General features: G+C 49.8%; 7 protein-coding genes across 7 annotated transcripts; 3 read left to right on the top strand and 4 right to left on the bottom strand.

The window, feature by feature from the left end:
- Positions 1 to 4,111: 4,111 nt before the first annotated feature.
- On the bottom strand, positions 4,112 to 6,877 carry J7337_006580 (uncharacterized protein; the record flags this gene model as incomplete). The annotated part of the gene is made up of 5 exons (XM_044824242.1): positions 4,112 to 4,844; positions 4,891 to 6,061; positions 6,108 to 6,287; positions 6,336 to 6,654; positions 6,713 to 6,877. The coding sequence occupies 5 exons, from the start codon at positions 6,875 to 6,877 to the stop codon at positions 4,112 to 4,114; spliced, it is 2,568 nt and encodes an 855-aa protein (XP_044679899.1).
- Positions 6,878 to 8,546: 1,669 nt separating this feature from the next.
- On the top strand, positions 8,547 to 11,785 carry J7337_006579 (uncharacterized protein; the record flags this gene model as incomplete). Its single annotated transcript, XM_044824241.1, has 3 exons — positions 8,547 to 9,304; positions 9,353 to 11,567; positions 11,615 to 11,785. 3 exons carry the CDS (start codon positions 8,547 to 8,549, stop codon positions 11,783 to 11,785), a joined length of 3,144 nt encoding a protein of 1,047 aa, XP_044679898.1.
- A 274-nt stretch (positions 11,786 to 12,059) lies between these two features.
- Positions 12,060 to 13,574, bottom strand: J7337_006578 (uncharacterized protein; the record flags this gene model as incomplete). Its single annotated transcript, XM_044824240.1, has 3 exons — positions 12,060 to 12,506; positions 12,557 to 13,486; positions 13,560 to 13,574. The coding sequence occupies 3 exons, from the start codon at positions 13,572 to 13,574 to the stop codon at positions 12,060 to 12,062; spliced, it is 1,392 nt and encodes a 463-aa protein (XP_044679897.1).
- Positions 13,575 to 14,219: 645 nt separating this feature from the next.
- J7337_006577 (uncharacterized protein) lies at positions 14,220 to 15,778 on the bottom strand (the record flags this gene model as incomplete). Its single annotated transcript, XM_044824239.1, has 4 exons — positions 14,220 to 14,702; positions 14,754 to 15,197; positions 15,247 to 15,518; positions 15,595 to 15,778. 4 exons carry the CDS (start codon positions 15,776 to 15,778, stop codon positions 14,220 to 14,222), a joined length of 1,383 nt encoding a protein of 460 aa, XP_044679896.1.
- Positions 15,779 to 16,692: 914 nt separating this feature from the next.
- CYM1 (Mitochondrial presequence protease) lies at positions 16,693 to 19,766 on the top strand (the record flags this gene model as incomplete). Its single annotated transcript, XM_044824238.1, has 2 exons — positions 16,693 to 16,979; positions 17,033 to 19,766. 2 exons carry the CDS (start codon positions 16,693 to 16,695, stop codon positions 19,764 to 19,766), a joined length of 3,021 nt encoding a protein of 1,006 aa, XP_044679895.1.
- A 2,359-nt stretch (positions 19,767 to 22,125) lies between these two features.
- Positions 22,126 to 23,523, top strand: SPE1 (Ornithine decarboxylase; the record flags this gene model as incomplete). The annotated part of the gene is made up of 2 exons (XM_044824237.1): positions 22,126 to 22,405; positions 22,457 to 23,523. 2 exons carry the CDS (start codon positions 22,126 to 22,128, stop codon positions 23,521 to 23,523), a joined length of 1,347 nt encoding a protein of 448 aa, XP_044679894.1.
- Positions 23,524 to 24,060: 537 nt separating this feature from the next.
- Positions 24,061 to 27,387, bottom strand: J7337_006574 (uncharacterized protein; the record flags this gene model as incomplete). Its single annotated transcript, XM_044824236.1, has 3 exons — positions 24,061 to 24,289; positions 24,343 to 27,286; positions 27,336 to 27,387. The coding sequence occupies 3 exons, from the start codon at positions 27,385 to 27,387 to the stop codon at positions 24,061 to 24,063; spliced, it is 3,225 nt and encodes a 1,074-aa protein (XP_044679893.1).
- Between the last annotated feature and the right edge of the window lie 349 nt (positions 27,388 to 27,736).

The raw sequence follows: 27,736 nt of genomic DNA, 5'->3' as shown, positions 1-27,736 counted from the left end.
GATGGGCCCCTGACTCGAGATCCCTGACAGCTATAACTTTGACGTCTTTTGGCGTCGGTGTTGACTGTTAGTCTTGAGGCGTGTGCTACAGACTATTGACACCGGTGACTTGGAATATGCTGAGCGTGATCTCTTGGTCAGCATAGTTTGATTGACCTCATTACACAGGCCCCGGCAGCTCAGTGGAATTCTCTATACGGAACAGCAACTAAGATGCGCCAGAGGTTGTTGTAGCACAGGCTATATGTTGTGTAGCCCCAGAGCTTTATCGACTATGACCAGTCAACATGTTGCATCACATGAAGGTCACTGAATACCTCAGCATGGAACCAATGGCAGAGGGTCGGTCGCGACACTGCAAGGTGTCATTGACAAGCGGGCTGTTTGCCATTTTTGACAGTTATCACAAATCATACTGTCTGACAGCTTGGCTGCTATCTGAAAATGAGGAGTATCGTGCCGCTCACAAATCACTGGCTGGTTCATGCATGCTTGGTAACCGAAGCGGCAGAATTCAATGCCATGGCAATTCGCCTAGTTCAAGACACCAGCATCGAGATTGTCGTGCTTTCTGTTGATAGTCAAGACCATCGCACAACCCTCGTGTGCTGGCAAATATCAACTCCACATCTCCAACATATTGGGGATATTTTCGACTTCAGCCTTGCCGATCTCACCACACCAACGTCTAGGCACCTACGGCACAGCATATGAGATGTACAGTACGTGCCCAATTGTCGGGTCAGCTGGCTGTGTGCTGTATGTAGGCTGACGAGTGCAACCTTGGAACCCTTAAGACGATGAACAGTAATCCTAGGGTGCCCATCGAGCCGCTCTCCTGCATCATCTCATTTGCTGTAAAATTTGTGTTGGTGGTTGTGCTGGCAAAACCACTGATGGGTGCTGCCATATGTGAGCCCTGATCGGCCATTTGTATGGTCTTTTGTTAAAGGTTGTGTATGGTATCGCTAGCCCTGGCTCGGGCCGGCCCCATGGGTCGTCTTACATAGGTGACCAGTCATTTTTGTTGGCAAAGGTGGTCACCCTACTTCGAAATATCAGTTCGAGCTGGACTGTGTGAGAGTTTGCGAAGCCAGCACCTCGCATGCCGTTCCTGGTGAGTTGCAGACGCTGCGGCACGACAAACATAGACAAGATCGGAAGGACGTGGCGCGGCATCGTGGCCATGATATGGCGCACTCGATATCAACATCGCGTGAGAGGCCATGGTGTGGTTCATATCTAGCATCACGTATAGATGCAACAACCCTCTATGCATGTGCTCTGTGAGGGATAAATGTACGGTGCTGCATAGGCCGCCTTTTCATCATGAGACCAACGAGGCATAAAGTACCAATTCACAGAGCCATGGCGTCGAGCTCAACGATGCTGACTGGATATCACAATTCATGGTGGTACTGAGAACACCTCGTGCGAGGAGAAATGATATCAATTTAACACTCTGTCAGCTGACTCTACCTATGTTTGTCTCCCTTTGACGAGATGCAGGTGAGTTATCGCCGACATGGCTCGGCAATATTCACAAGTCATCAGTCAGGCGTCATGCTTGGTGATGCAATAGAGCACATGTCGTTGGAATGGTTAATCAGCCTCACCACCACAGATAGTCATTCTGACTGTGCTGGCATGCCACGTCAACTCACTCAACAGGCAACGGTTGAAGGCCGCCGTCTATTCGAGACTAGTTTGGCAATTATTCGACGGTCCGACACTAACTGAACTAACGCAGAATGGGCTCTGTTTCTCAATGATAGACATAGCAGCGTACTGTAGGAGTTGATCCTACGAGTCGTATAGTGCAGGATCAGCCCGTATCTATTTGTTGTACAGTAGAGTTTACTATTCATGAGGATTTGGCATTTACTTTGTCAGACAACAGGGTCGATGCATTGATTAATCTCCCACAGGCTTACAATACCGGGGCCTCACGCCGTCACTCGCATATTCATCTGGTCACGTTTCACGGGGCGAAGACCAGTCATTGTGTGAGCTTTTGAAGACATGGACATGGCAAGTTCTGCGCAAGAAGTAAAGACAGAGAGAGTGGTAGGGTTCCCCTTACTACCGCGAGATGTGAAACGGCGAATTTGGTCCCGAGTAACTGGTCCTAGTGCGGGGGTGGACCTTGTAGGTACATGAGTCTAAGTCCGTTAGATGACAGCGATGGTTGTTTGGGATATACATCTATTTCGGTCGGGGCTAAGTACATGACTTGGGGGCCATGTCTAAACGTATCCACGACGCAAACGAATTACTTGAACAAGAAGTTGCCAAAGATGGGGATTTCATGGATATTCCCTACTCCCACGGGGGCCTCGGAACAGTTCAGAAAACTTGCTCTGAGAACTATGGCCCGGATGGTTTCCCGGAGCTTCTGGAAAACATCCGCAGAGACCCACGAGTAAGAGCTCAGGCCCCAACTCATCTCTTCATATGCTGAGACAAGGCCAAATGTCCCAAGAGGATTCTGAGGGAGATGGAAGGGGCCTCATCTCACCGGGGGTCCAACTCTGACACTCAAGTGAGAGTCTGCCCAGCCAAGCACAGGCACAACACTAGCATCGAGAGGCATGAAATTCAGCCTCTTGAAATCCTGCCTTGAATTCTTTTGGATCTGTGCGGCATTGTTTGATACTTGTGGTCCAATCTTCTGACGCCGTTTCAACCAACTGTCACTGCCGCTATGCTATGCTCAACAATGCCATGCTACGTGGACCTTCTTCTGACCTCTACTTCGGTCTACGGGACTCGGCAGCGGATCGCTCGCGGCTTCAGCGAATATGCTATTCATGGATATGGCTGCCGCATATGCTGCATGTTTCATTTCATGCATGTTTGCTCGTCGGTCATCAAATTTACGCATATGCCTTCGTTGTTGAGGCCAACAAACATCAACCAACTTCAGGATTTGGCATGAATTGACTCATCACCGAGATTTCACCCGAATGAAGGACAAAGCTTGCCTCGTCGGTGAGTGCGCTGGCACAAGATGTTACACAGGGAGGACCTGGGTTGAAAATGCGCAATCTTTCCTGCGTCTACCCGTCTGTAACCTACGGTCAGAGCCATTATGTCCGCATCCCTCCGATGAAGCATCCTACAGCTGCTGTGCCATGCTCGAGGCCCCTATCACTGGCTGTCCTCTTGTCTTGGAGATATCCACGTCCGTCTTGGCATGCTTAGCCGTCATACCAGCCAGGAAAACACATTCTTACAGAAACTCATCCGGCCGACATGACGTTGCGACATCTCGGCAGCTGCCTCATGCTGTGCTCTCTGCTTTTGTGCTCCTCCGCTTGTTGCCTTGCTGCGTGTTTCCGTTCAGTCAGCTCACTTGGTTATGGTACGATGGGAAACTCGACCGATGTCTATTGTTTGTGCTACGAAGGTGAGAAAGGCGGACTTAGTTTGTGGATTGTGATATGTCGTGTTGAGAGGTCATTACGCGAGGTCATCTGTCAACGACAAGGTGAGTTGGACTGTCAGATGAGTCCACTTCTCGGTGCCTGTGAGTTCTAGTCAGTTTCAGAAAGCTGTGAAGTGACGGAGCTTCGTTGCTCGAGCGTGAGGTTGTTGACTGTGGTTGTGATAATGTTTCTCCCCAAAGTCATTTCAAACACCACAAGCACCATGAAGAAGTGACCAAGGGTCATAACAGTAGAATAACTCTGATTGATCTCTGAAATGAATCAACATCATGTGTCTTATTGTCCTTTATAGTCGGACAAGCAATTCTCGATCTCACTTTTCGAGTGGTTCAAGTATAGGGTAGTTGGCGTTTGAAGTGAGGTCGATGTGGAAGTTATCCCAGAGATAGAAACTTTATATGGTGCTAGTTTTATAAGGACGAGATGTTTCTGATACATGGACGCTTTATTGTTCGCGAAACCTAATATTGCTGAGAATCTGCGTGTTTGTTGATGATGAGACGTGAATTTTAAATATGAGCAATAGACTTAAATAAGATACGAAACAGAAACAGAGCAAAGCTTTATACGGCCAGATAATCACAAATTTTATTTCTAAAGCGCCATAAATGCTACATTTCCAAAATATCTCACATAAGCCCTCATCGCTACATAAAAACACCTCATCGCCCATCCAAAGGTGTAGGTTTGGACTGAATCTCACGAATGGTATCCCTCGTCCTCGAGTTCGTCTCGAAGCTAGCCTCAATAAGGTCTATAACCTCAGAGACCGAAAAGTACAGACTCAATTCGCTCTCGCACCATAGATAACGCACCTCGTTAAGATTGCTCTGCAGGACCTCGCTCAGATACTTGAGACGTAGCCAGCTAGGGGCGTACTGGGCAGTCTGAGGGACCTCATTTTCCGACTTGGCAGTTCCTGTTAGGGTGCTGGGCAGGAAGAGGTCGTCGAGCTCAGTAGCTGTAGCGATTGTTTTTGCAATATTGTATGCCTCTTCTTGACCGATGGACGACATCTCGAGGACGTCTGTGATGAGCTTGGTCGCGAGAGCATCGGCGAGCGAACCCAGAGCCTGAGTCCAGACTGAACGAGCGAGGATAGGTTTCCAGACAGAAGCCATGGCACGGATGCGGCCTGAAGCTAACTCGACACAAGCCTCCATCTCATCTTGCTGCATGAGGCTTTGCGCTCCACCAAGGAAATCTCGAAGAATGGTCTTTTGGATGTTCATCTCGTTGGCATAGCTGCGATTGGCGAAGGCTTGCAGGCTCTTGATGTCGTTGTCAAGCCGTAGCATGTTTCGCGCCCTAGGTGTTAAGTCTTCTCGCTTCTTCCAGCCACCAGCGAATTCGGAGAGCTTTTCTGCTAGATACATAGCATCGTTGTATAGGAACCTGTTCCGGGTTAGTCACACTCCGCCGGCTCTTGGAATGTCCTTACATGTTGCCACCCTCACTTCTAGAGTAGTAATGAGGTGAGATGGCCCTGAACAAGGCCAATGCAAATGTTGGTAGACCAAATAGACCAGGCGCTGTAGCTGCAACAGGGGCATATTTCACATCATCCCTCGTGAGTGCAGCACCATCCTCCAAGATGGCATAAATTAGTTCAAGGACAGGCTCAGGCATGGACGACACGCTATATGTCTCCTTTAGTACGAGCTCCCGAGTCTCCTCTTGGGAATGAGGGGGTTTGCCCTTTGGTTTCGATGCCTGTACTGGCTCCTGGGTCGTGTCCTCGTCTCCCCAGCCCCAAGCAGCAGCACTATCATCTTCATCATCGTTTTCTGGGGCTTCTTTGGTGTCTTTAGCCTCAGTGGTGGTATCCTCCTCATCCCATCCCCATGCATCTGCTCCGTCGTCTTCGTCAGCCTTCGTAGAGTCCGGTCCCTTCGAGGCAGATTTGTTCTGGCCTTCGGGTTGCTCATTATCTTCCTCCCATGCATCACCCCAATCAGCCCCCCAGTCAGCAGCTTCGGTGTTTGCTGCAGCTCCTCCTGGCGTCTGTGTGATCTCTTTGCCTTCTGCCAGGGATACCATTTGCTTCTCAACCTTCTCAACCTGTTTTGACTCGCCAATTCCACCAAGTAACTTGGATCGGACAGAGTCGAGCGTTGTCTCTCGACACTTTCCAAGCCATATTGACGGCGCATTGTCAACCCAGTTTTGTAAATCTATGAAGCCCGTATATCCATGTTGAGTCAGAGACTGGCAGAACTCGCGAGCTCTCTTGATCATGGCCTGGAAGTTGTCCATCTCTTTCAGCGATGAAGGTACTGCAACCTCCAGCCACTCCTCAATAAGCTTGGGTATCACGTCCCCCATCATAAAGTTCCCAAGTGATGGCAAGAGATCAGAAGGAAGTTTTTGGGCGAGAAAAGCGAAGGCCGTTTCTAGGTCGTCGAGCAAAGCATCGACTGATCTTGGGGCTCCCCCTGATAACTTGAGGATCTCTCCATCTGCCCGTATAGTAGGCAACGTGTCACTTTTAACGTCCATACGGGGAGATATGATTGCGGCATCTACGTTTCGCCATAACTGCTCCATGCGTTCATCGACCTCCTTGTAAGCTTGAAGACCAACTACTGCATCGGACAGGTTCATTTGCTCATCTAAAACTTGTTAGCGGTAGTGGTATTTGCGAAGCAGTTTCCTTACCCTCAACAGCATTGTAGACGGCGAATTGGCGTGTCTCAATATCCGCATGAATCAATGTCTTCCATATATGGTCGAAAACCTCATGAACAGAAGATTTGAGCTCGAAACTTCGAAGATTCAAAAGTTTCATGACTCGACAAGTTTTGCTTACACCAATTTGGTCAATTGCTTCCCATGACTCTGTCGAGTGGTGAGCACGATATCGGCAAGGGGAATTCTATAACATACTCTCAAGTAGCCGTAAAGAGTCTAATATGCGACGTTCATTTTTGGCAGCTTCGACTTCACTTAGGAGCTGGTTGACACGTTTGATGCCTTGCAATACGCCGTGCAGCTGTTGACTGTACTGGACTTCCCGATTTAAGAACTCGGCCTTTTCCTCTGCATCTTGAATCGCCTCACCAGAGACATCAGGAGCTTCAGATTGCCGTTCAATCTCATTGGCCATTGCCTTGGAGCGGAATATGTCTTCTTGTAGAGTCTTTGAATTCCGTACCCAGGAATCAACATCTTGCTTTGTTTCTTGATTGATGGTATGTAGCTCGGCCTGTGGGCGTCGTGAGCAACATAGCTGGTTGGAGTTCGTTTGAATAGAGTCATATTACCTCCAGATCTCGCTTGGCTTTCGCCAGAGCTTGGATCGCAGGTTGCAGGTCGGTTTCGGATACAGGAGGTAGAACGGAGATATCGTCGGGGAATCGACCTTCGAGGGAGAAGGCGACGAGAGCGTCGCTCAGCTGCTGCGGAGCTTGCTCCGTTGTCGCAGCCATCGTGATGGAGGGAAGTGTATTATCGTAAGAAGGTCGGGCAACGTTAGGTGAAGCTAGTTGTGTATCGTATCGTCGGTTTAGCACAACGGCTGCTGAGTTGTTCGTGGAGCGTAATAGTGATATGTGGCACTTGTGGGACTCGAATAGTAATTGGACAGCTCAAAATTCAAAGTGGAAAATCAATCTTCTCATGGCTTGCTGTGGGCTCTTGTCATGAGCTGTTGGTGTCTGTCGCAAGTTACAGTCGAGGATGAGCCACAAGTTGGCAACTTTCCAGTGCCGTCATGACAGCACTGCTGCTGCAGCTTCCCTCCCTCCCTGGCGCACCTGCCACTTTCCCACTGAAGGCTGAAGCCAAGCACTAATGGAAGTGGCTGAACGTTGGCCAGTGCGCTTGGCGGTAGTACAGCCAATCAATGACGAGCACAAGCCACTTTGATGGATTGTTCATGAAAGCCCATCTTTGGCTTGCATTGTTCTTGAGGTCATGGATGGAAAGACAAGGGACCGTGTCAACCAAAATTGAGAATGCCGATAGCCACTTGGCTTGTGCTTGTACCTAAAGTTGTGAGGATGGCGGAGGCCATACCCGGATAGATGCCTACCTAGGTTTAATTCGTGCTTGTGGTTAATGCGGGAGGAAAATATGCTAAAACAATGTTGGTTGCTACCATTCAATAAAATGTTTGCTCACATCTAAATGTCTTGTTTCAATCCCCTCTATATAAAGCATCCGCCTATTTGACTCTTTCTTCCACATCCTCAGTCCGTCTTCTGTCGTATTCCTGTTACCAATTTACATCAAGTGCTACCTCGATAGCGGGGTAATTTTCTTCGTCAGGCCCATTCCCAGTAACTGATTGGACCCCTCCTCTCCTCGTCATTCTTACTCGCAGCAACCTACAGCCTTATCTTACGGTACTTAGGCAACAAATCTTTGAAGGTGAGTAAAGTATTTTCCTTGTGATCAGGTACTGTCTGCATTGCGTGTCACATATTTTGGTGCGTTTCTGCCTTGTCTGCCTTGTCCTTCAACCTTGTTTCTTTCTTGTCAATGTTCTCTTCTTGATGGCGGGGTCTTGTGTTTCTGTGCTGTTGTGTAACAGCTATTCACAAGAATTCGTATATCAGCATAACTCTGCCTGTTCCTCTGTATGAAGTTGGTTGGAACCCTCGCCTCTTCATTTCAGTTGGATGCAGTCCGAGTTGAATTCTCAATAGTTGTCAGCTGCTTCTTTTTCTCAGATTGGGAATAATTGTCATCGACAAAGCAGGTTCACTGTCGTGATGTCACCCAAAAACTCCAGTTCACGATATGTTGTTGCAGTGGTAGTCGCCCTGCTCAGCGTCATCGTCTATACCATCATGTCAAACGTTTCTCTTGCGGCTACCAGCATTGAGTTAGTCTGTCTTCTCTCATTGACGCAGTTGCTTCTCTTGGTTGAACCCAATTGTCGTCCGCCTGAATGAGCGCTACTCCCGATTCTTGTTTCCTCAACCGCTCACAGTCTTATAATATCCTGCCCATCACCAAACTATCACGTGCTCTTACTATATAAGCCCGACTCTCATCCCCTATCTTTTTGACTTCTCTCAAATTCCTATATATAAGTACTTTGCTAACTTAACAAGTTCTATTTGGAGCCTCGTAGGCCTCAAACACTTCAAGATGTCACCAGAACCTTCAAAGTCCCATTTCCGCAAGATACAGAGCTTCAAAACGGACTATGCACCTTGCACAATCACTCAATATGTGTCAGACCGGAGTGGAATGCAGGTTGTTGTCGCTGACCGCAAGGGTCCCAAGCTCAATGGCTACTTCACTTTAGCCACTGAGATCTTTGACGACTCTGGCGCTCCTCACACTCTTGAGCATCTTGTCTTTATGGGTTCCAAGAGCTACCAGTACAAGGGTCTTCTTGACAAGCTCTCTTCCCGAGCATACTCCCACACAAATGCCTGGACTGCTACCGACCATACGGCTTACACGCTTGAAACCGCCGGCTGGGATGGTTTCGCCCAAGTTCTCCCCGTGTACCTCGAGCATGTCATCTTGCCTACCATTACGGATGAGAGTATCGTTACCGAGGTCTGGCACATTGACGGCGAAGGAAACGATGCTGGTGTTGTCTATTCTGAAATGCAAGCTGTGCAATTCCGCAGCTCTGAGCTCATGGATATCAAGGCCCGTCGTCTCCTCTATCCCGAAAACGTTGGATTCCGTTACGAGACTGGTGGCATGACTGATGCGCTTCGAGTTCTTGCCCCTGAACGTATCCGCCAGTTCCATCGGGATATGTACCAGCCCCGAAACCTTTGCTTGGTTCTTGTAGGTGAGGTCAACCAAGATGAGCTTATCCAGATCCTTGAAGAATTTGAAGAGTCTATCAAGGATGACATTCCTTCTCTTGACACCCCGTTCAAGAGGTATGTTGTATAATCACCAGAGAAATCTGCTTTGCTGACTAGTCACAGGCCTTGGATTGACTCCGCCCAACCCCCAAAGATCAACGAGACACAGATTGTAACCGTTGAGTTCCCAGAAGAAGATGAATCAGTTGGAGAGGTCCTCGTCGGTTTCTTTGGACCTAACTGCAACGACCTTATCCAATCATCTGCCCTTAATGTGCTTCTGACATACCTCTGTGGATCTTCTGTCTCGATTCTCGAGAATGTAATGGTTGAAAAGGAGGAGCTCGCCAGTTCCGTCTCTTACTGGACCGACCCTCGACCTGACATGGTCATTTGGCTGCAGCCCACAGGTGTTGCTACTGAGAAGCTCGAGTTTGTCGAGAAGCGACTTTTTGAGCTTCTGAAGGAAGTTGCCTCGAAGCCTATCGACATGGATTACATGAGAGAGTGCATTCGTCGCGAGAAGCGTCAAGTCAAGTACCATGCTGAGACGTCCGAGTCTTTCTACGCTACAAATATCATCACCGACTATCTCTTTGGCAAGCGAGATGGCTCGACCCTTAAGGATCTGAAGGATTTGGAAGAGTACGATGTTTTGGAGAAGTGGGAAGACCAACAGTGGCGAGACTTCCTCAGCAAATGGATGGCTGATGCTCCTCACATCTCAATTCTTGGCAAGCCTTCCCATGAATTAGCCACCAAGATGAAGAAGGATGAAGAAGCTCGGATTGCCAAGCGCAAAGAGGATTTGGGTGCTGAAGGTCTAGAGAAGCTTGCTAAACGTCTCGAAGATGCTAAGAAGAAGAATGATGAGCCCATTCCCGCCTCTGTCGTCGATCGCTGGAGTGTTCCTAGCACGGATTCTATCCACTTCATTGAGTCTGACACTGCTCGCTCAGGACATGCTCGTGCAGTTGGTCTGGGTAGTGGCTCGGCACAGAAGCTCATTGATGGTACAACTCAAGGCAAGCTTCCTCTTTTCATCCAATTCGAGGATGTTCCCACCAACTTTGTTCACATCACTATCCATATCGGCACTTCCCAAGTTCCCAATGAGCTCAAGCCCCTGATGCCAATCTTTAGCGACAACTTTTTCAACACACACATCATGCGTGATGGAAAGCAAGTTGGCTTTGAGCAGGTTGTCATGGAACTTGAGCGAGACACTATCAGCTACTCCCTCCACTCTGCTCGCTACATCAGCGATCCTGACGGTATAATGATCCAGTTCCAGGTTGAGCCTGAAAAGTATGCTGCAGCTGTTGAGTGGATTCGCACCATGATGTTTGACTCAATCTTTGATCCCCAGCGACTCAAAGCCAGCGTTACCAAGGCTTTGGCTGACATCCCGGAGTCAAAGCGTGATGGCAAATCTATGGCCAGCGAGGTCAATGCTGCTATTCATATGGAAAAGTCCTCACTGGCTGTTGCCAAGCGTGTGCTTGTTCGCGCAGTGTATCTGAAGAGACTTAAGAAGCTTCTCGAGAAGGAACCTGAGAAGGTTGTTGGTTGGTTCAACACTGTTCGAGACTCGCTTTTCACTTTCCAGAACCTCCGTTTCCTTGTCACAGCCAATCTCGAAACTCTCCCAGACCCCTTGACTACTTGGGACACGCTCTCGAAGTCTCTGACTGTTGCCGAGAACATGGTTGAGATTCCTAAACCTGTCAGCCTGCTCAACGATGAAGGTCGCAATCCTGGATCAGTCGGCGCTGTCATTGTGCCCATGACTACTCTGGAGAGCTCCTACTCAGTCTCAACAGCCCGAGGCCTGGCCTCCTTCGATGATCCTCGTCTCGCCTCCATCATGGTTGCCATTGGATATCTCGAAGCTGCTGAGGGTCCTCTCTGGAACGCTGTTCGTGGTGCTGGATACGCTTACGGCGTTTACTTCTCTCGGGATATCAACTCTGGTATCATCTCATACCATGTCTATCGCTCACCCGATGCTTATAAGGCTATCAAGGCCTCCAAGGAGGCCATCACCAAGATTGCCAAAGGTGTGGTTGAGATTGACCGTCACTTGCTCGAGGGCACCATCAGCCAGATCGTCGTTATGTTCGCCGATGAACAATCCACCATGCCTAGCGCCGCCCAGCAGAACTTTGTCCAGGGTGTTGTCCGTGGTCTGCCTAAGGATTGGGGCAAGGAGGTTCTGCGACGCGTGCGAGCCGTTACCGAAGATGAGATCAAGACTGCTCTTCTTGAGACTGTCCTACCGTGCTTTGAGCCTGGCAAGAGCAATATTGTTGTCACTGCCGCCAAGATCATGCAAGAGGTTTGTTTCACTCCCTGTCTTTTCTGGTCATTACTAACAAATTCCAGGGTATGGAGACAGCGTTCAAGAGCATGGGTTATAAGGTCCAGACTCATGAGCTTAGCTACTTCCACGATGATTACGGTCTGAAGCCTGAAGAAGGCGAAGAAGAAGAGTCATCCGAAGAAGATGAAGGTTTGGAAGGTTCTGAGGGGTCCTACGATTCCGACGAGTCCTAAGATGATTAGATGAACAAAATGAGTAAAATGTAGATGGCGCACAGGTAGACTCTGGGATCATCAAGAGCATATCGGTAGCAATGCCATGAATAGATAAGATAAAAAAAAAAGCACTTGTATTGTACAGTTGAGCCTGGTTCTATACGTGTCTAAGGGTGGCCAAGTCCTTTCTAGAAGACCAGCTCATACCGGCCATTTTCCTACGTCTAAAACACATTCCCAAAGAGACTGGATCCCTTATTCAGATGTAATCTAGTATAATCTTCTGCTGCATTTACAGCTCATCACGTCCACTGGCCTTGACAACACCCTCCTTCTCGTTGTCAATGGACTTATCAGTGACACCCTCGGTGACACCCTCAGAGCCCTTCCAGCCGAGGGCCTTGAGGCGCTCAGACAGATGGGGGTGAGAGAAGTGGTAGCTGGCGTACATCCAATCGGCGTCCATGGTGCTAAGGTTCTGGATCTGGAGCTTGAGGAGAGAGCGGGCAAGCTCCTCGGGGTAACCGAGCTTCTTAGCGAAAGCATCGGCCTGGAACTCGAACTTGCGACTGACGATGTGCATAAGCAGGTTGATGACAAGGTCCATAGGAGCAAGGGCATCAGAGAAGAGGATGAAGCCAATGATGATGGGGTGCTGCTTGAGGAAGCCGAACGAGGAGTACAGAGAGTGGTTGTTGATGAAGACCGAGAAGAGGAGGAAGATGTAGAAAGTGTGAGCCTGGGTTTGCGTTAGCTTCAAATAATTCGCCGAAGAATTCACAAACTTACCTGAGAGATACCAAATAGGCTGGTCGTGTGACCAAGCTTCCAGTGACCCAATTCGTGAGCAAGAACAGCAACAACCTCATCAGGGTCGCTCTTCTCAATGAGAGTATCGTAGATGACGATGTGCTTTTTCCAGGGGAGGCCAAAGAAATAGGCGTTGGAGTGGGCGCTTCGCTTGCTTCCATCAATAACATAGAGCTCATGAAGAGGGAACTTGAGGCTGGCTGCAAGAGCTTCAACCTTGGTCTTGAGCTCACCATCCTCGAGAGGAGACAGCTTGTTAAACAGAGGCAGAATAGCAACGGGGTAGATGGTGATCATAAAGACCTGGAGAGCGATGACGAAGAGCCACAGGTAGTAGAAGAACTGGTTACCAGTCTTCTGGATGATCTTGAGGAAACCGGCGAGGAAAGGAGGCGCGAGAACGAAGGTGAGAGCTTGGGTCTTGATGAGATCGGTGACGAAGAGCTTAGGCGTCTGCTTGTTGAAACCAAACTTCTCCTCAAGGACGAAAGTCTGATAGATCGAAGACGGAAGACGAAGAAGCTGGCTAATAACGGCGAAAGTCAAGACGAAGACGATGGTATGGCTGATCTCTCCAGTGAAGCGCGCAGGAGCCCACTTGAGAAGAAGATCACCAGTCCAGGACCACAGTTTAGGGAGGACATCGAAGTGCATAAAAGCGATATTCTGAACCTGAGAGTAGAGACCGTTGATGATTTCAAACTTTGCCTTGGCGCGACCGTAGGCTTGAGACTTGTCGAAGACTTCCTGGGAGACTTCCTTGGAGAGGACGGCGGGGGGACTGGTTTTCTGGAGGACGCGGTATTGACGGAGAGTGAGGAACGATTCGAAGAGGTATTGGCCTACGGAGAAGCCCATGATGAGCTTCTTCCATGGGAAGAGCGGGCGGTCGAGGAAGCGCGCGAGGCGCTGTTGGAGTTAGCATCCATTGAAGCATTTGGGCAATCTGATCAGGGTCAGGGCATGGGAGATATCAACGTACCTGAAGGAAATCCATGGTTGCGGTGCTGTTGATGGACCGAGAACCTGGGTTGTAAGTTGTAAGAGTGAAGCTACCTTAGGCTGCTTCATGCGCCCCTGTTGTGCGGCTTATGAAAGTGGGATGGATGATAGAGATCTGGCCTAACGCACGTCGGCGGTGGTATTCCCCGATACCCCGATGTAGTAATACGGCAGAATACGACTCAAGAGCAGAGCAACTCTAACATTACAGCAGCGGAGGTCAGACTTTTGGAGGTCATGACTGAGGTGATTCAATCGTCGTGGCGCGAATCATTTTTAGGTGCAATTGTTGCATACTTCACACATGTCTCACCGAAAGGTAGAAACTTCAATTAGAGCGAGGCATGAATGCTCGAATAATCCACAAGCTACGACAATACATCTTACACGCAACAACAATCAGCAACAAAAAGCATCGCTAGCCAGTAGCCCAAACAGTAGCCAACTACACAAGATCCTTAATCTTTTGGTACGCGCGAAGCCATCATCACGCTCCCAAAAGCTGCAACTCCCCAGTTCCCCGTCTGACACAAGATAGCCTGGACCATCAAGTTCACAGCGGGAAAAAGAATTTCGGGTCACACTTGGGGAATATTCTCTTGAGACTGGCTCCAGCTTGAGCCCCCTTTCGATTGGCCTCCTAGTGCCCGTTTGTCGCCGCTGAAGGAACCGGCTGAGGGGGACGTTCAGGGCCATAGGCCACTGGCGTTCCTTGCTCGTTGCCTTGTGGTTCCTCCTCTGTATCGTCGTCGAACTCGCTAAGTTCTTCCTCCTCGCAGTCCTCGTCAGAGTAGTCGCTTTCGTCTCCTTCGTTTCCGCCGTGGCTATCGGAGTAACCGCTCTCGACGGTGTTAGACATTCCGGGTGGCACCCTGCGCCCTTGTTGCTGCATTTGCTGGATGATGCTCATGAGCTTCTCCGTCTTCTTCTCGGCGGTTTCTGTCTTCTTCTTCCACTCCTGGCGCTCTTCGGCCATGCGAATGATATTGGCAGCTGTCGCTTCCTTCTGTCGCTTCAGGGCTTCGTTCTCCTTCTCTAACCGCTTGCCCTTCTTCGACATATCCTCCATCTCTTTGCGGAATGATAGGAACAAGTCGTTACTATTGTTCAAGGTATCCTCCACCTGCTGTGCCATTAGTCAACATGCCGAACTATCTTATCCGTGTCCACCCACCTGCTTAAACTTATCAACGTAAACATTGAGCTGATTCCTCAGCTCAGTTTCTGTCTTGGTAAACGCTTGGACTTGCGCCTGTAGGTGTCGGGCCTTTGTCGATTCGCCTTCTGCGTTCTTCTTCTCTCGTTCGTATCGCGCCATATGGTACTGGACTTCGAGTTCCTTGGTGCGCATTAACGAGTGGAAATGTAATTCTCGTAACTCGTATTGTTCGATGAACGATTTGAAGCGAATTCGGAAACTGTGAACAAAGGTGAGCGGACATCTACGTAAAGGAATGGTTGAGACTGACAGCTCGTCGACCTCCATATCGACGACTTGTTTCTTTGGAGTATCTTTTTCTTCCTGATATCCGTCGAGTTTGGTCAAGAGTGTAGCATACTTTTCGTCCCAATGGGCGTTGTTCCGTTTCTGTGTCGTCTGAAGCTCCTTATTCTCATTCTGCAAATAAAGTTAGCGAAGGCCTCTCCGTCAGCCCTCTCGCACAAACCTTCATCTTGTTATTATCCCGCTGGAGCTCGCGACATAGCTTTTCCAATTTCTCCTTGAGACCGACAGTCTTATTAAGCTCCGTGCGGCTTGCGTCTCTCTCTTTTTGCAGGGTGTCCCCGCGCCGCTTATTCTTCTGATTTTCACGCTCCAATCGTCGCATATCAGCCAACAGTTCACTAGACCGCTTGGTGAGGTGGTCAATTTTCTGCATGTTGTCCATCTTGGATACCTGCTGAAGAAGATCCCTATTCGCTCTTTTCACTTCACGTTCTGTACCATCCACGTATCAGTATCGTTCCGAATCCATGGGAGGCTGCCGCTTGCAGACGACGAGAGCGTGACGCACCAATCTCCAACTCTTGTTCCTTATCTCCCGCGGCATCCTGCTCCAGCTGAGATATCCGCGCATGGAGCAGACGCGATGCCTCGTTGTTATCCATTCCTTTCTTTCCTTTGCCTTTCTTAGTAGGTGAATGAGCGTGTCCGTCATGCCCGTTGGCTACAGGAGCATCCACCTGGCTGGCAGGCATCGCCGTCGAAGCTACGAAGGGCCAAGGTAGCGACAGTAATCGTTCAGGCGGGGGTCACGAGGTCAGGAAACGCCGGGGGCATCGAAGCGGGATGAATCGTCGTTAATCGTGAGTGGGATGTTGGTCGCCAGATGAGGGGTTGAAGTTGTGGTAAAGAGAAATGATGCTCAAAACACTATTCGGTATCGGCTAAGATGCGAGAAGATGCTGTTAGTCGCCTTCACGCATGAATTGTCAAGCCAAGCACTCGCAGCGAACAGGTACGTTGAGGGGTTGAGGAGGGAATATCTTCGTACCAAGATTGGTTTTGTCGGTATGATGATGGCAATCGACACCAACGCTGAGTAACGGCAACAGTACGACCTATATGAATTCTGGAAGGATACAGCGTTGGAGTCACGGTTCGTTGGACATCGAATAATACAGTCGCTAACGTGTGACAAGATGGAGGGCTCATGGAGGTTTGAGATGGATAGGTTTTGCCATGGGCCTTTGTGGTGATTCTGTTGATAATTGCTAATTCGCTAACAGAATCTCGTTGGCTTCTCAAGCCTTTCTGTTAGTGCCTCAATGGCCACTAATGCGGCTTTAGAGGCCTTTGGCGCTATCCCACAGTGGCCTCTCACTGAGTAGTGTCCACTGGCCACCCACAATTACGGCATGTCCTTGGCACTGACGTGGGCTGGAACCCGGCCATTCCATGAGGAAGGAAACTGCTGGGGTTACAAAGCAGACCCTTTCACTTTTTCGGGGCGAATCGTTCCGGCGTCATTACATACAGCATCAAAATCTCCGGTGGCTGTTTAACGACAATTTCGACTCTTTCATAAGTTTCGCATATTTGACTGTACATTATTTTCTTGATTTTTCTGTATTATTAATCGTCGGATCGTGCCTTGAAAATCACTGCCACAATGCTTCGTAACGCCGCTGCCGGCGCTCGAAAGGCCGTCACGGAGCTTTCACAATTTCCTAAGCCCGGCGAGAAGCTTCACGGCTTCACCCTTGTCCGGTCCAAGCATGTTCCTGAGCTTGAGTTGACGGCTCTTCACCTTCAGCATGACAAGACAGGAGCCGATTATCTGCACATTGCCCGCGACGACAGTAACAATGTCTTTTCCATCGGTTTCAAGACGAACCCTCCGGATGATACCGGTATTCCTCACATTCTAGAGCATACGACACTATGCGGTAGTGAAAAGTACGACTCCTCTTGATATAGACATGGCAGCAGAGAATGCTGACTGTCTACAGATATCCCATTCGTGACCCTTTCTTCAAGATGCTTCCCCGAACACTATCGAACTTTATGAACGCGTTCACGGCATCAGACCATACTTTCTACCCCTTTGCGACAACCAACGCGCAGGACTTCAAGAACCTCATGTCTGTGTACCTCGACTCAACATTGCACCCACTGCTCAAGAAGTCCGACTTTACCCAGGAGGGTTGGCGAATTGGTCCCGAGAACCCACTTGCTGAGGACGAGGCGAGCAAGAAGTTGGTATTCAAGGGCGTGGTTTACAACGAGATGAAGGGCCAGATGTCAGATGCTGGGTATTTATACTACATTCGCTTCCACGACCATATCTTCCCCGATATCAACAACTCGGGTGGCGACCCCCAGAAGATCACAGATTTGACATACGAGCAACTGCGAAAGTTCCACGCCGAGCACTACCACCCGAGCAATGCCAAGGTCTTCACTTACGGTGATATGCCCTTGGTTGACCACTTGCAGCAAGTCGATGCTCAACTCCAGGCTTTTGAGAAGATACAGGGTGACAGGCAAATTCACGAACCCGTAACACTGACCGGCCCCAAGGAAGTTACTCTGTACGGCCCACTTGATCCTCTTGTCGACCCTGATCGTCAGTACAAGACCTCTGTGTCATGGATCATGGGTGACACCACAGATGTGTTGGAGTCTTTTTCTCTGGCACTTCTATCAACCCTCTTGATGGATGGTTATGGTTCTCCTCTGTACCGAGGTCTTGTTGAGGCTGGCATGGGTGCTGATTGGAGCCCCAACGCTGGATATGATAGCTCTGCTAAGAAGGGAATTTTCTCTATCGGTCTCACTGGTGTTCAGGAGGCTGATGTTCCTAAGCTCAAGGAGAAGGTTCAGCAGATCTTGAGGGAAGTCCGAGAGAAAGGCTTCGACAAGACCAAGATCGATGGATCTCTCCATCAGCTCGAGTTATCGCTCAAGCATAAGACTGCCAACTTTGGGTTTTCCATGCTGAACCGTCTCAAGCCCAAGTGGTTCAACGGTGTGGACCCCTTTGATTCATTGGCTTGGAACGATACCATCAATGGTTTCCAAGCTAAGATGGCTGAGGGCAACTACCTAGAAGGTCTCATTGACAAGTATCTACTGAACGACAATACTTTGACATTCACAATGGCCCCTTCAAGCACCTACGGAGAAGATCTTGTCAAGGAGGAACAGGAGCGACTTTCTACCAGAATCCAAGCAGCTATCAAGGAGGCTGGCAGCGAAGAGAACGCCCGGAAGCATTTCGAGAAGCAAGAGCAGGAGTTGCTGGTTGAACAAAACAAGACTAACACTGAGGACCTCGGCTGTCTGCCCACTGTTCACGTCAAGGATATCCCCCGAAGCAAGGAGCCTGTGGTTGTGCGAGACGAGAATGCCAACGGCACCAAGATCCAGTGGCACGAGGCTCCTACGAACGGCTTGACATACTTCCGTGCCATCAACACGTTGGAGAACTTGCCTGATGAGCTTCGCGAGCTGGTCCCTCTGTTTACCGACAGCATCATGCGTCTTGGTACTAAGGACCTGAACATGGAGCAGCTTGAAGACTTGATCAAGCTCAAGACTGGTGGTGTTTCAGTTGGGTACCACTGCACCCCGTCTCCCACCGATTTCCACGCTGCTAGTGAAGGCCTCATCTTCACCGGTATGGCCCTGGATCGCAATGTTCCCGTCATGTTCGATATCATCCAAAAGCTCGTTTTGGGAACTGATTTCGACAGCCCAGAGGCAGCTCTCAGGATTCGACAGCTGCTGCAGGCATCTGCTGACGGTGTTGTGAACGATATTGCATCCACTGGCCATCGGTTCGCGATGGGTAGTGCTGAATCTGGTCTCACCCGCTCCTCGTGGCTTCGACAACAAGTTTCCGGCCTTTCTCAGGTGCAGCTGGTGACTTCATTGGCTAGCCGACCCGAGACAGACAAGCTTGAAGATGTTATTTCCAAGTTGAAGCAGATTCAGAGCATTGCACTAGCGGGAGGAAACCTACGCACAGCAATTACCTGCGGCCCAGAGAGTGTTGCAGAGAACAGTGCTTCTCTGCAAAAGTTCGTGGGTAACCTCTCCCGCGATCCTCTGGACCTGAAGAATCTGTCTCCTCGTCAACTTCCTAAGGATAGCAAGACGTTCTATCCTCTGCCTTACCAAGTTTATTATGGTGGATTGTCAGTACCAACCACGTCATACACGGCAGCGGAGGGTGCACCTCTCCAGATCCTGTCACAGCTCCTTACACATAAACACCTGCATCACGAGATCCGTGAGAAGGGTGGCGCATATGGTGGAGGTGCTTACTCCCGCGCTCTCGATGGCCTCTTTGGCTTCTACTCTTACCGTGACCCCAACCCTCAAAACACTCTGAGCATCATGCGCGGTGCTGGGCAATGGGCTGTCGATAAGAAGTGGTCAGACCGTGACCTTGAGGAGGCCAAGATCTCTGTATTCCAGGGAGTTGATGCCCCCAAATCTGTGAACCAGGAGGGCATGGGCCGATTCCTCTCAGGTATCACTGAGAAGATGAAGCAAAAGAAGCGTGAGCAGCTTCTTGACGTAACCGAGGACCAAGTGCGCGAGGTGGCGCAGCGCTACCTCGTTGACGGACTTGCCAAGGGCGAAGCCAGAGTCGCTTTCCTTGGAGAGAAGCAGTCCTGGGTCGACGGCGAATGGAAGATCCGCGAAATGGATGTCAAGGGCGCCGAGCAAGGCTAAAAGAAAACGATTATGAAGCTAATGACGACCTAGAGTTGGAAGCATCAGCATGCTAGAGGTTTGGATGAGCAATGAGCAGCTGGAGTTACAGCTGTATGATGGCGTGTACGATGAAGTGTAAATTACACAGATGAACAAAGCATAAATGACCCTCCTCACGTTGCGTCGCAGCGGAACTTTCCACCCTATGTGAAGACGAGGAATTTTGTGCCTCGTTACGCGTTCAGATACGATACATCTCTTTACCTATGCGATGGTACAGAGACCACAGAGCAACGCAAGAGTAGATACAGCCCCTCTTTTTCATTTCTGTCTATCTTCATTTCTGGAAGCTACTTTCACCTTGGCATCTGTTGTGGGAACCTCGAGGCTGCGGAGCGAAAGCACCAAGTACGAGGAGTTCTATGATTGGAGACTGGGGAGTTCGTGGAAGAAGGGAGTCGGTGTGATGGGTGAAGGAGAGGTGTTAGCTCGTTCTATCAGAGCCGGAGTCCTTGAGCGATGGATTTACTGGACTAAAGAGCAGAGTACATGCATGTGATGTGTTACAGAGTGACCAACGTTGAATATGCTGTGTGACTGTTGCAGGTTCTCGGACGGAAGAAGATGCCGATTCGTCTATTCTTATACGATGAGATACCTATAGAGAGGCATTAAAAGGACATTGTTGAGGGTGTCCTTTTGTTGGAGAATATGACGATGGACAAAGATAGCCAGGGGCTGGTCAATGGTGCCTGACCGCGGAATAAGCTCCAGCCTTACGCGGTCCGTTGTCGTGTGCCGTTGTTTATTTACTGAGGGAATTACTGGGTCTTTATTATAAGGTACTGAATACCAAGGACATGACGCTTACAAGCCAGATCTCAGGGAGCAGGAAAACATGAGACCTTGATCCTAAGTGATAAACCAGTTAGGTAATTTACTCTAAGTTTGGGAAACCTTTTGCCGAACTCATTTTAACACCATATACGGAGTATTGAGGCCTGATATCCGTGCCTGTGACTCTTGACTCCGACTCTGACTCTGACTCTGTCGGTCAAGAAAAGCTTTCGAAAAGACCCGGAATGTAACGAACGAACGGGCTTCTATACTGGGAAATGCACATGCACGGGCTGCATTGCATCCATGTATCGGTACATGATTCTGCATTTTTTCCAAGGCGTGGTGTCTTGTTCCCGAGACTCTGGAAGTGTCTGAGACCAATGGGATATTCTACCGCTGCTGGGGCCTTTTGGGTTTAGCGCGGGGTTTCTTTACCTTAGTCTGCAGTGCAGCATCGAGATGCTTCAGTTCATCCACCGCCAGTTGCAGTTGGAGATTATGTACGAGGTCAGGCCACGGAATTGTGACTGCAATTGCGATGAATTGTCAACTTTGGTTGTAGATTGAAACATATAGAGAACCCAAGCATTTTATACAATCAAAATTGGGCGCCAGCTCTTGCAACTGCGCCACCGAATTGTGAACATCCCCCTGTAAAGTACACGGTACGTACAGAGTTTACTGCCCCTCCACACGTCAACGTCACAGTGGAGGGAGGGTAAAAATTTCTCTCTCCATTCTTTTCTTGGACCTGGACCTGGATCTGGACCTGCAAATGTAATTCAAACCTGCAACGGAAACGCAAACACTCCACTATTTTCTTCGAATCAGCAGAGCCCAAACTAAACTCGTCGACCTCTTTTTTCTATCTTGGGCCAAGACTAGAGCCGACCAGATAAAAAGGCGGTCCCCCCCCCCCCCCCCCCCCCCCATCTTTCTCTCCTCTTCGACAACTTGTCACGTTTCATCACGACAATTTCTATATTCTTAAGCCTGCTCCAACGCCTCCCCGTTGACACGAACCCGTTACAACTTTGAGCACTTTACAACTGCTCAAACTCCTCACCAAACTCGACCCGCCTTTGGTCTCTTAAAGGCACCGCCTTCACCACGGCTCCTCCGGCCGTGAGCTTCGTCAGTGACAAAGATTTCAGCCTCTGCAAGCCCTCTCACATCATCAACGCGATCCCCCCTCCCGCTGCTATTGCTGCTCGACGATAAGCTCCTCGATCTCTCCGTCTTGCACGACCCTCGATCCGACTACACTCCCCCGTCGTTCTTCGACACCCGTCAGCTGCCGCATAGGAGGTTTACAGAGGTTCTTCCTCTAGCCGAGGAAGAGTCGAGGAGGCCTCGCCAGTCCACTGAGGGATCAGTCTGCTACCGCTCACGACCGCCCTAACACCAGCTGAACACCCCCGTACGTTCAAGCTTCACTCTACTATATATACTTTTCAATAAAGTATCGTCTTTCTCTAGTCCACGGACTTAAATCCCTCTCTCAACTTCCCAACGAACCCCCGCAACTGTTTGGGATATGGTTATGGCAACGGCTGTCCTCGACACCTACAATCATAATGTCAATCACCCTCATATCGCATTAAAGAAACCCCTGCTTCAGGAACCTCTTGAGCAATATGGCGTGATTACTCCAAAGCAACTCATCGGCCAGGCACTCCACCAGCGCGTGGAGGCCATTGACCATGAGATGTGTGAGCCTGGCGATGAAGATACTTTCTTCGTTGCTGACCTTGGAGAGGTCTACCGCCAGCATCTTCGCTGGAAGAAGAATCTCCCTCGGGTCCGGCCCTTCTATGGTGAGTACAGTGTCTCGACAATATGTTGTGATACACACTAACAAGCACCAGCCGTCAAGTGCAACCCCGATCCTCAGATCATCAAGCTTCTTTCTGAGCTCGGAACCGGCTTCGATTGTGCCTCCAAGACCGAGATTGAGCAGGTCCTGTCCGCAGGACTTAGCCCCGACCGCATCATCTACGCCCAACCCTGCAAGACTAACTCGTATGTCCGATACGTCAAGTCTGTGGGCGTCAAACAGATGACCTTTGACAATGCCGATGAGCTCTACAAGATCGCAAAGCTGTACCCAGGAGCTGAGCTCTTCCTCCGCATCATGACCGACGACAGCGAGTCTCTTTGCCGCTTCAGTATGAAGTTTGGCGCCGCCATGGACACCACTGAGGGACTTCTTGCCCTGGCTAAGGACCTTGGTCTCAACGTTGTTGGCGTCAGCTTCCACGTTGGATCTGGTGCTTCCGATCCCCTCGCCTTCTACAAGGCCGTTCGCGACGCCCATACCGTCTTCCAGCTGGCCCACGAGTTCGGCTTCAACATGCGCACCCTCGATGTTGGTGGTGGCTTCAGCGGCGATACCTTCGAGACAATGGCTGCCGTCCTCGGTGGCGCCCTCGACGAGTTCTTCCCGCCTCACAGCAACATCGAGATCATTGCTGAGCCTGGCCGATACTACGTTGCCACCGCCTTCACCATCGCCTGCAACATTATCGCTCGCCGAACTGTTGAGGACCCCACTCTCGATGGCAAGGGCTACATGCTCTACGTCAACGACGGTGTTTACGGCAACTTCTCAAACATCATGTTTGACCACCAGCAGCCGATCGCCAAGGTTCTCCGTGCCTCCGGCAAGACTCTCTTCGAGACCACCGCTGCCCATCCCACTCCCGAGGGCGAGGGCTTCGAGTACTCCGTCTGGGGTCCTACCTGCGATGGCATCGATCGCATCACTGAGAGCACTCGCTTCGACTCCATTCTCGATGTTGGTGACTGGCTGTACTTTGAGGACATGGGCGCCTACACAAAGTGCTCTGCCACTCAGTTCAACGGCTTCTCCAACGCCCACGACGTTATCTACGTCTGCAGCGAGCCTGGTGCCAAGGCCCTTCTTGGTCTGTGATCTCGATCACTTCATGCATCTCAATGGCTAGCGAAACATTTCTTTCGTGTTCTCTTTGGAGAATCCTTTTGTTCGTATGTTTTGAATCTCATCATGGGCCGATGAAAATAGCAACACAAAAGTTGACAGTCAATATTTGAAAACGAGAAAAGAGCTAGATAGACGGATATTAGATTTTAATTAATTCCTGAACTGTCAACCTCAGACACCTCTGCAGCCCTCTCCCGAGACATGTCGTACGATAGCACCCGCATTTAATAGAACCCAGGATGATATAGATCTTCTCAGGGGCTTTTATTCTTTGGCCAAGTTTACACATATTTGATCCCTGAGACTTAAAAAAAAACCGCCCTTAATATCTTTAGGCGAAGCATCGTTGCCATTGCCAACTCCAAACTCCATGTATACTTCCTGCATGCCTCATGGCCAATGCCAAATACTGTACATGATCGTATCCCCAAGTTTCGTGTTTGCATGAAAATAATCAAGTTTTCGTCAGGTCTTTGCTCCTTGCTCTGTGCCGTTGTCCCGGTTCGTCTATGTACCACGGAAGAGAAATTGCATGTCCTGGGGGGTGAGTGATTCCATAGCCTTGGTGTCGGAGTTGACAGTGGAGTGAATCATGTTAGTCTTCTTCTCCTGAATCAACACCATTCGACTTTCCACAGAATCCTCGATACACAAGCGCGTGATAGTGCAGGGCCGACTTTGGCCAATGCGATGGCACCGGTCAGCGGACTGCCACTCAGCGGCTGGGTTCCACCATCTATGCAATTGTCAGCAGCTACTCAGATGACAATGTTCGTTTCAGACACTTACGGATCAACAATGAATACTCGAGAGGCTTCGGTAAGGTTCAGTGCCACACCGCCTGCCTTGAGAGAAACCAGGAAGCATTCAACGTCCACGTTGTTCATGAAATGTTCAATCGATGCCTGTCGTTGAGCAGGTGTCATGCTACCATCGAGCATGACGGTAGTGATACCAGCCCGGCGGAGACGCCACTCGATGAGCTGCAGCATGGTAGTAAACTGAGAGAAAATGATCGACTTGTGTGAGGCGTTGTCAGAGCGAAGTTTGTGTAGCTCATGAACAAGAAGTTCAATTTTGGAAGAAGAGGTCCAGTTCTCCATCTTGATTCGATTGATGATGGAATTTTTCTTGACGAGATTCTCATCTTGCTCCATCTCCGGCTGTTCTAGATCGATCTGGAGGGGGATGTGACAACGGGGGCAATCAGGTACATCGGTAGAGCGGACGTAGCTACCAACACAAGCTCTGCAAAAGTCATGCTTGCACTGACTACGAATTGCGTCTTCGGCAGGCTCATCGCAGATACAACAAACGAGCACGTTTTGTCCTCCTTCAGCGTTCTTCTTTGTGATAAGATCAGGGTGATCAGCAACTTGTCTCATCTGCATAATGAGGCCAAAAATGTTGGCATAATTGTTCAAGAGAACACCTTGGGCGACATACGTATCAAACTTGCGCTGGCCGTTCGTCATGATACTGTTTGCGAAGTCGTTTTCCTCTTCTCCGAAAAACTGTCGGTCAACATAAACCTCCTTGACGGGAAGTTCCATAGAGTTGGTATGGTCTTTCTTCAAACGGCGCAGCATGATACGATCTGTCATCAAACGCAGTCTGTCGAAAGCCGTTTTGCCTGCGCCTAGATTCCCATATTTCTGAATAGGATTCAGTAGCTCTTGATTGAACAGAGAAACATGTTGCACTCCCGGATGATTGCAGCCCTTACAACGACTGTTCTCGTCCATTGACCATTCAAGTGTGGAGCACGGACACTGCTTGCAAAGATACGATGCAAAGTCGTCGATTTCTAAGAAACGAATTAGAGAGAAGAACTCTCCGATGCGGTTCTGCAAAGGCGTGCCCGTCAAACACCATCGGTAGGTGGTTTTCAGAGCAAAGCATGCTTTGGCTGTCATGGTGGTGCGTGTCTTGATACAGTGTGCTTCGTCCAGAATAACTCGATGGAAATCGATTGCATGAATAGCACTCTTTTCCTTGTATATGCCGTCCTTTCGCTTGAACCCCTTTTCTTGCTTGCGGTAGACTGACTCGAGACTGTTGTACGACATCATAATAACGTCGAATTTCTTGAGTTCCCTCACGGTGATCCCCTTGGTCTTTTGGTTTGTTCCATGGAAAACGAATGTGTTCAAGGCGCCATCTGTGTAAGACTTGATCTCCTGCTGCCATTGCATGAGCGCAACAGGGGGCACTAGAACAAGGGACGGCTTTCCCACACGATAATCAGACATGATTAGAGACACAGCTTGGATCGTCTTGCCTAATCCCATCTCATCACCGAGTAAGCCACCTTTGTACTTTCCCTTCTCCATCTCCATCATCCAAGCAAGGCCTTCAAGCTGGAATGGCTTGAGTTGGCGTGAAATTCTTTCCGGCTGTGCAGCCTTCTCAGGCTTAATCACTGGCTGCTTTTTAACCTTGTCCCACATGTCTATGATCTCAGGGTGGTGTTTTTCCAAACGTTCTCGCTCTCTACGCGTACGTCTGGTAACACCCGTGTTCCTGAAGGCCCTCCGATTGTTGGAGATACTCGCGATTTGGTCCGTGTTATCGGCGCCATCTGCATCAGCATCGCTACTACTCAAGTCGATATAGTCGCCGTTGATATCAGTTGAAAAGTCTGTAGACTCGGCATCACCCAAAGCGTTTTCCGATGCATCGAGTTCATCACCAGACGGGCCATCAGTTTGCGTAGCCTTCCCTGCGGAACGAGAACCAGTCGCAGTAGGTGCCTTGGTACGGGGTATAGTGCGTGCCATGGGACGTGCAGGTCGCTTTCCTGCCGCTTTCCTCGACATGGCCATTGGGACGTCTTCGTCATCACTAGAGATTTCTTGAGCTCCTCCCTCGTCACTGGCGTCATCATCGGCAAAGGATTCATCCTCAAATGAGCTCAATGACGAGCCGCTGTCCAGATCAAGTCCTTGGGCTATCTCCGCATCCATGTCGATGTCCTCGTCATCTGAGTCGGGGATAACTTTAGGCTTTTTTGCTGGGCGACCACGCTTGGCGGTAGAGTCAGCCAGAGTCGGTGCTCTTTCTCGCTTGACAGAAGTCTGAGCGGGAGTGCTGAAACTACCGGAGAGCGAAGGCCTAGTACTTCTTCGTAGGGGAAATGATGATGATGCGGCACTGGACGCTTGCTTGAATTCTTCATCCTGGAGGCGACGAGCTACTTGAGCGTCTCGAGAATTGTCAAGATCCTCGTCGTCCGAGTCCTGAATGACCATCCGGCCGTTATTGGCTCTCGAGTTCATGGCATATGCGCTCTTTCGCAGACCTCTCTCGCGGTCAATGGGGCGAGAGACAGAAGGAGCAGGAAGTTGAACTTCGAAGATAGCTGATTTGTCATGCTCGACTGCTGCCGGTGTTGGTACTTTGCTAGATGCAGGAGTTGAATACTCGCTCCCTGTGTCTGGGTCTAGTGGTGTGGGAACTGATGACACGGATTCGCTCTCAATGACGGGTGCTTTCCTTGGGCGGCCACGTCGTTTAGTGGGAAGTGCGATGTCAGAATTAGGAAATTGAGACAGGGGAGATGCGCCGACTTCAGGGATACTCTTCCTGGGTCTTCCTCTTGGGCGTGATCCAGAGGGAGCATCCTGCGGAAGATCTACAGTTGAGGTGGGAGTTGGTATAGACGAGGCAGCCTGACTTCTAGTCCTGGCTAAGCGGGCCACTCGGTTAGAAGCAGTAGATGTATCTCTAGAACCTAGAATTTGTCAGTGAGGAACAATAACCAGCTATGGCATCAGACTTACCATCTGCTGGAGTGATGGGCGTACCCCGAGTGGAAGGGCGACCTCGAGGCATGATGTCAGTTGGTCCAAAGGATGTTCTGCTGATTTGGAATCGATACGAGATGAGACAGCGTATCGCCCTCTAAATGGGACTCTCGAGCGCGAAGCTGCACGACGAAGGACAAAGATTAAAAGACTTCGGGTGTGTTTTCTTTCAGGAGATTAAAATCAAAAGATGGGAGCCTGGTGGAAGTCAAAGGGTGACAGTTGCACCCCTGTCTGTTGGCAGCTCACTAATGCACAGCCGTGAATGCAGTGTTGGGCAGTGACCGTGAATAGATACAAATTGATTGACTGCGGGCAACAACAAAAGAACAATCACACAAATAAACGACCGAAATTAACAGAATCTGTTCAATGAG

The sequence above is a fragment of the Fusarium musae genome, chromosome 5 (assembly GCF_019915245.1).
Source record: "Fusarium musae strain F31 chromosome 5, whole genome shotgun sequence".
Lineage (NCBI taxonomy): Eukaryota > Fungi > Ascomycota > Sordariomycetes > Hypocreales > Nectriaceae > Fusarium > Fusarium musae.
This window is presented reverse-complemented; position numbering and strand designations above follow the sequence as displayed.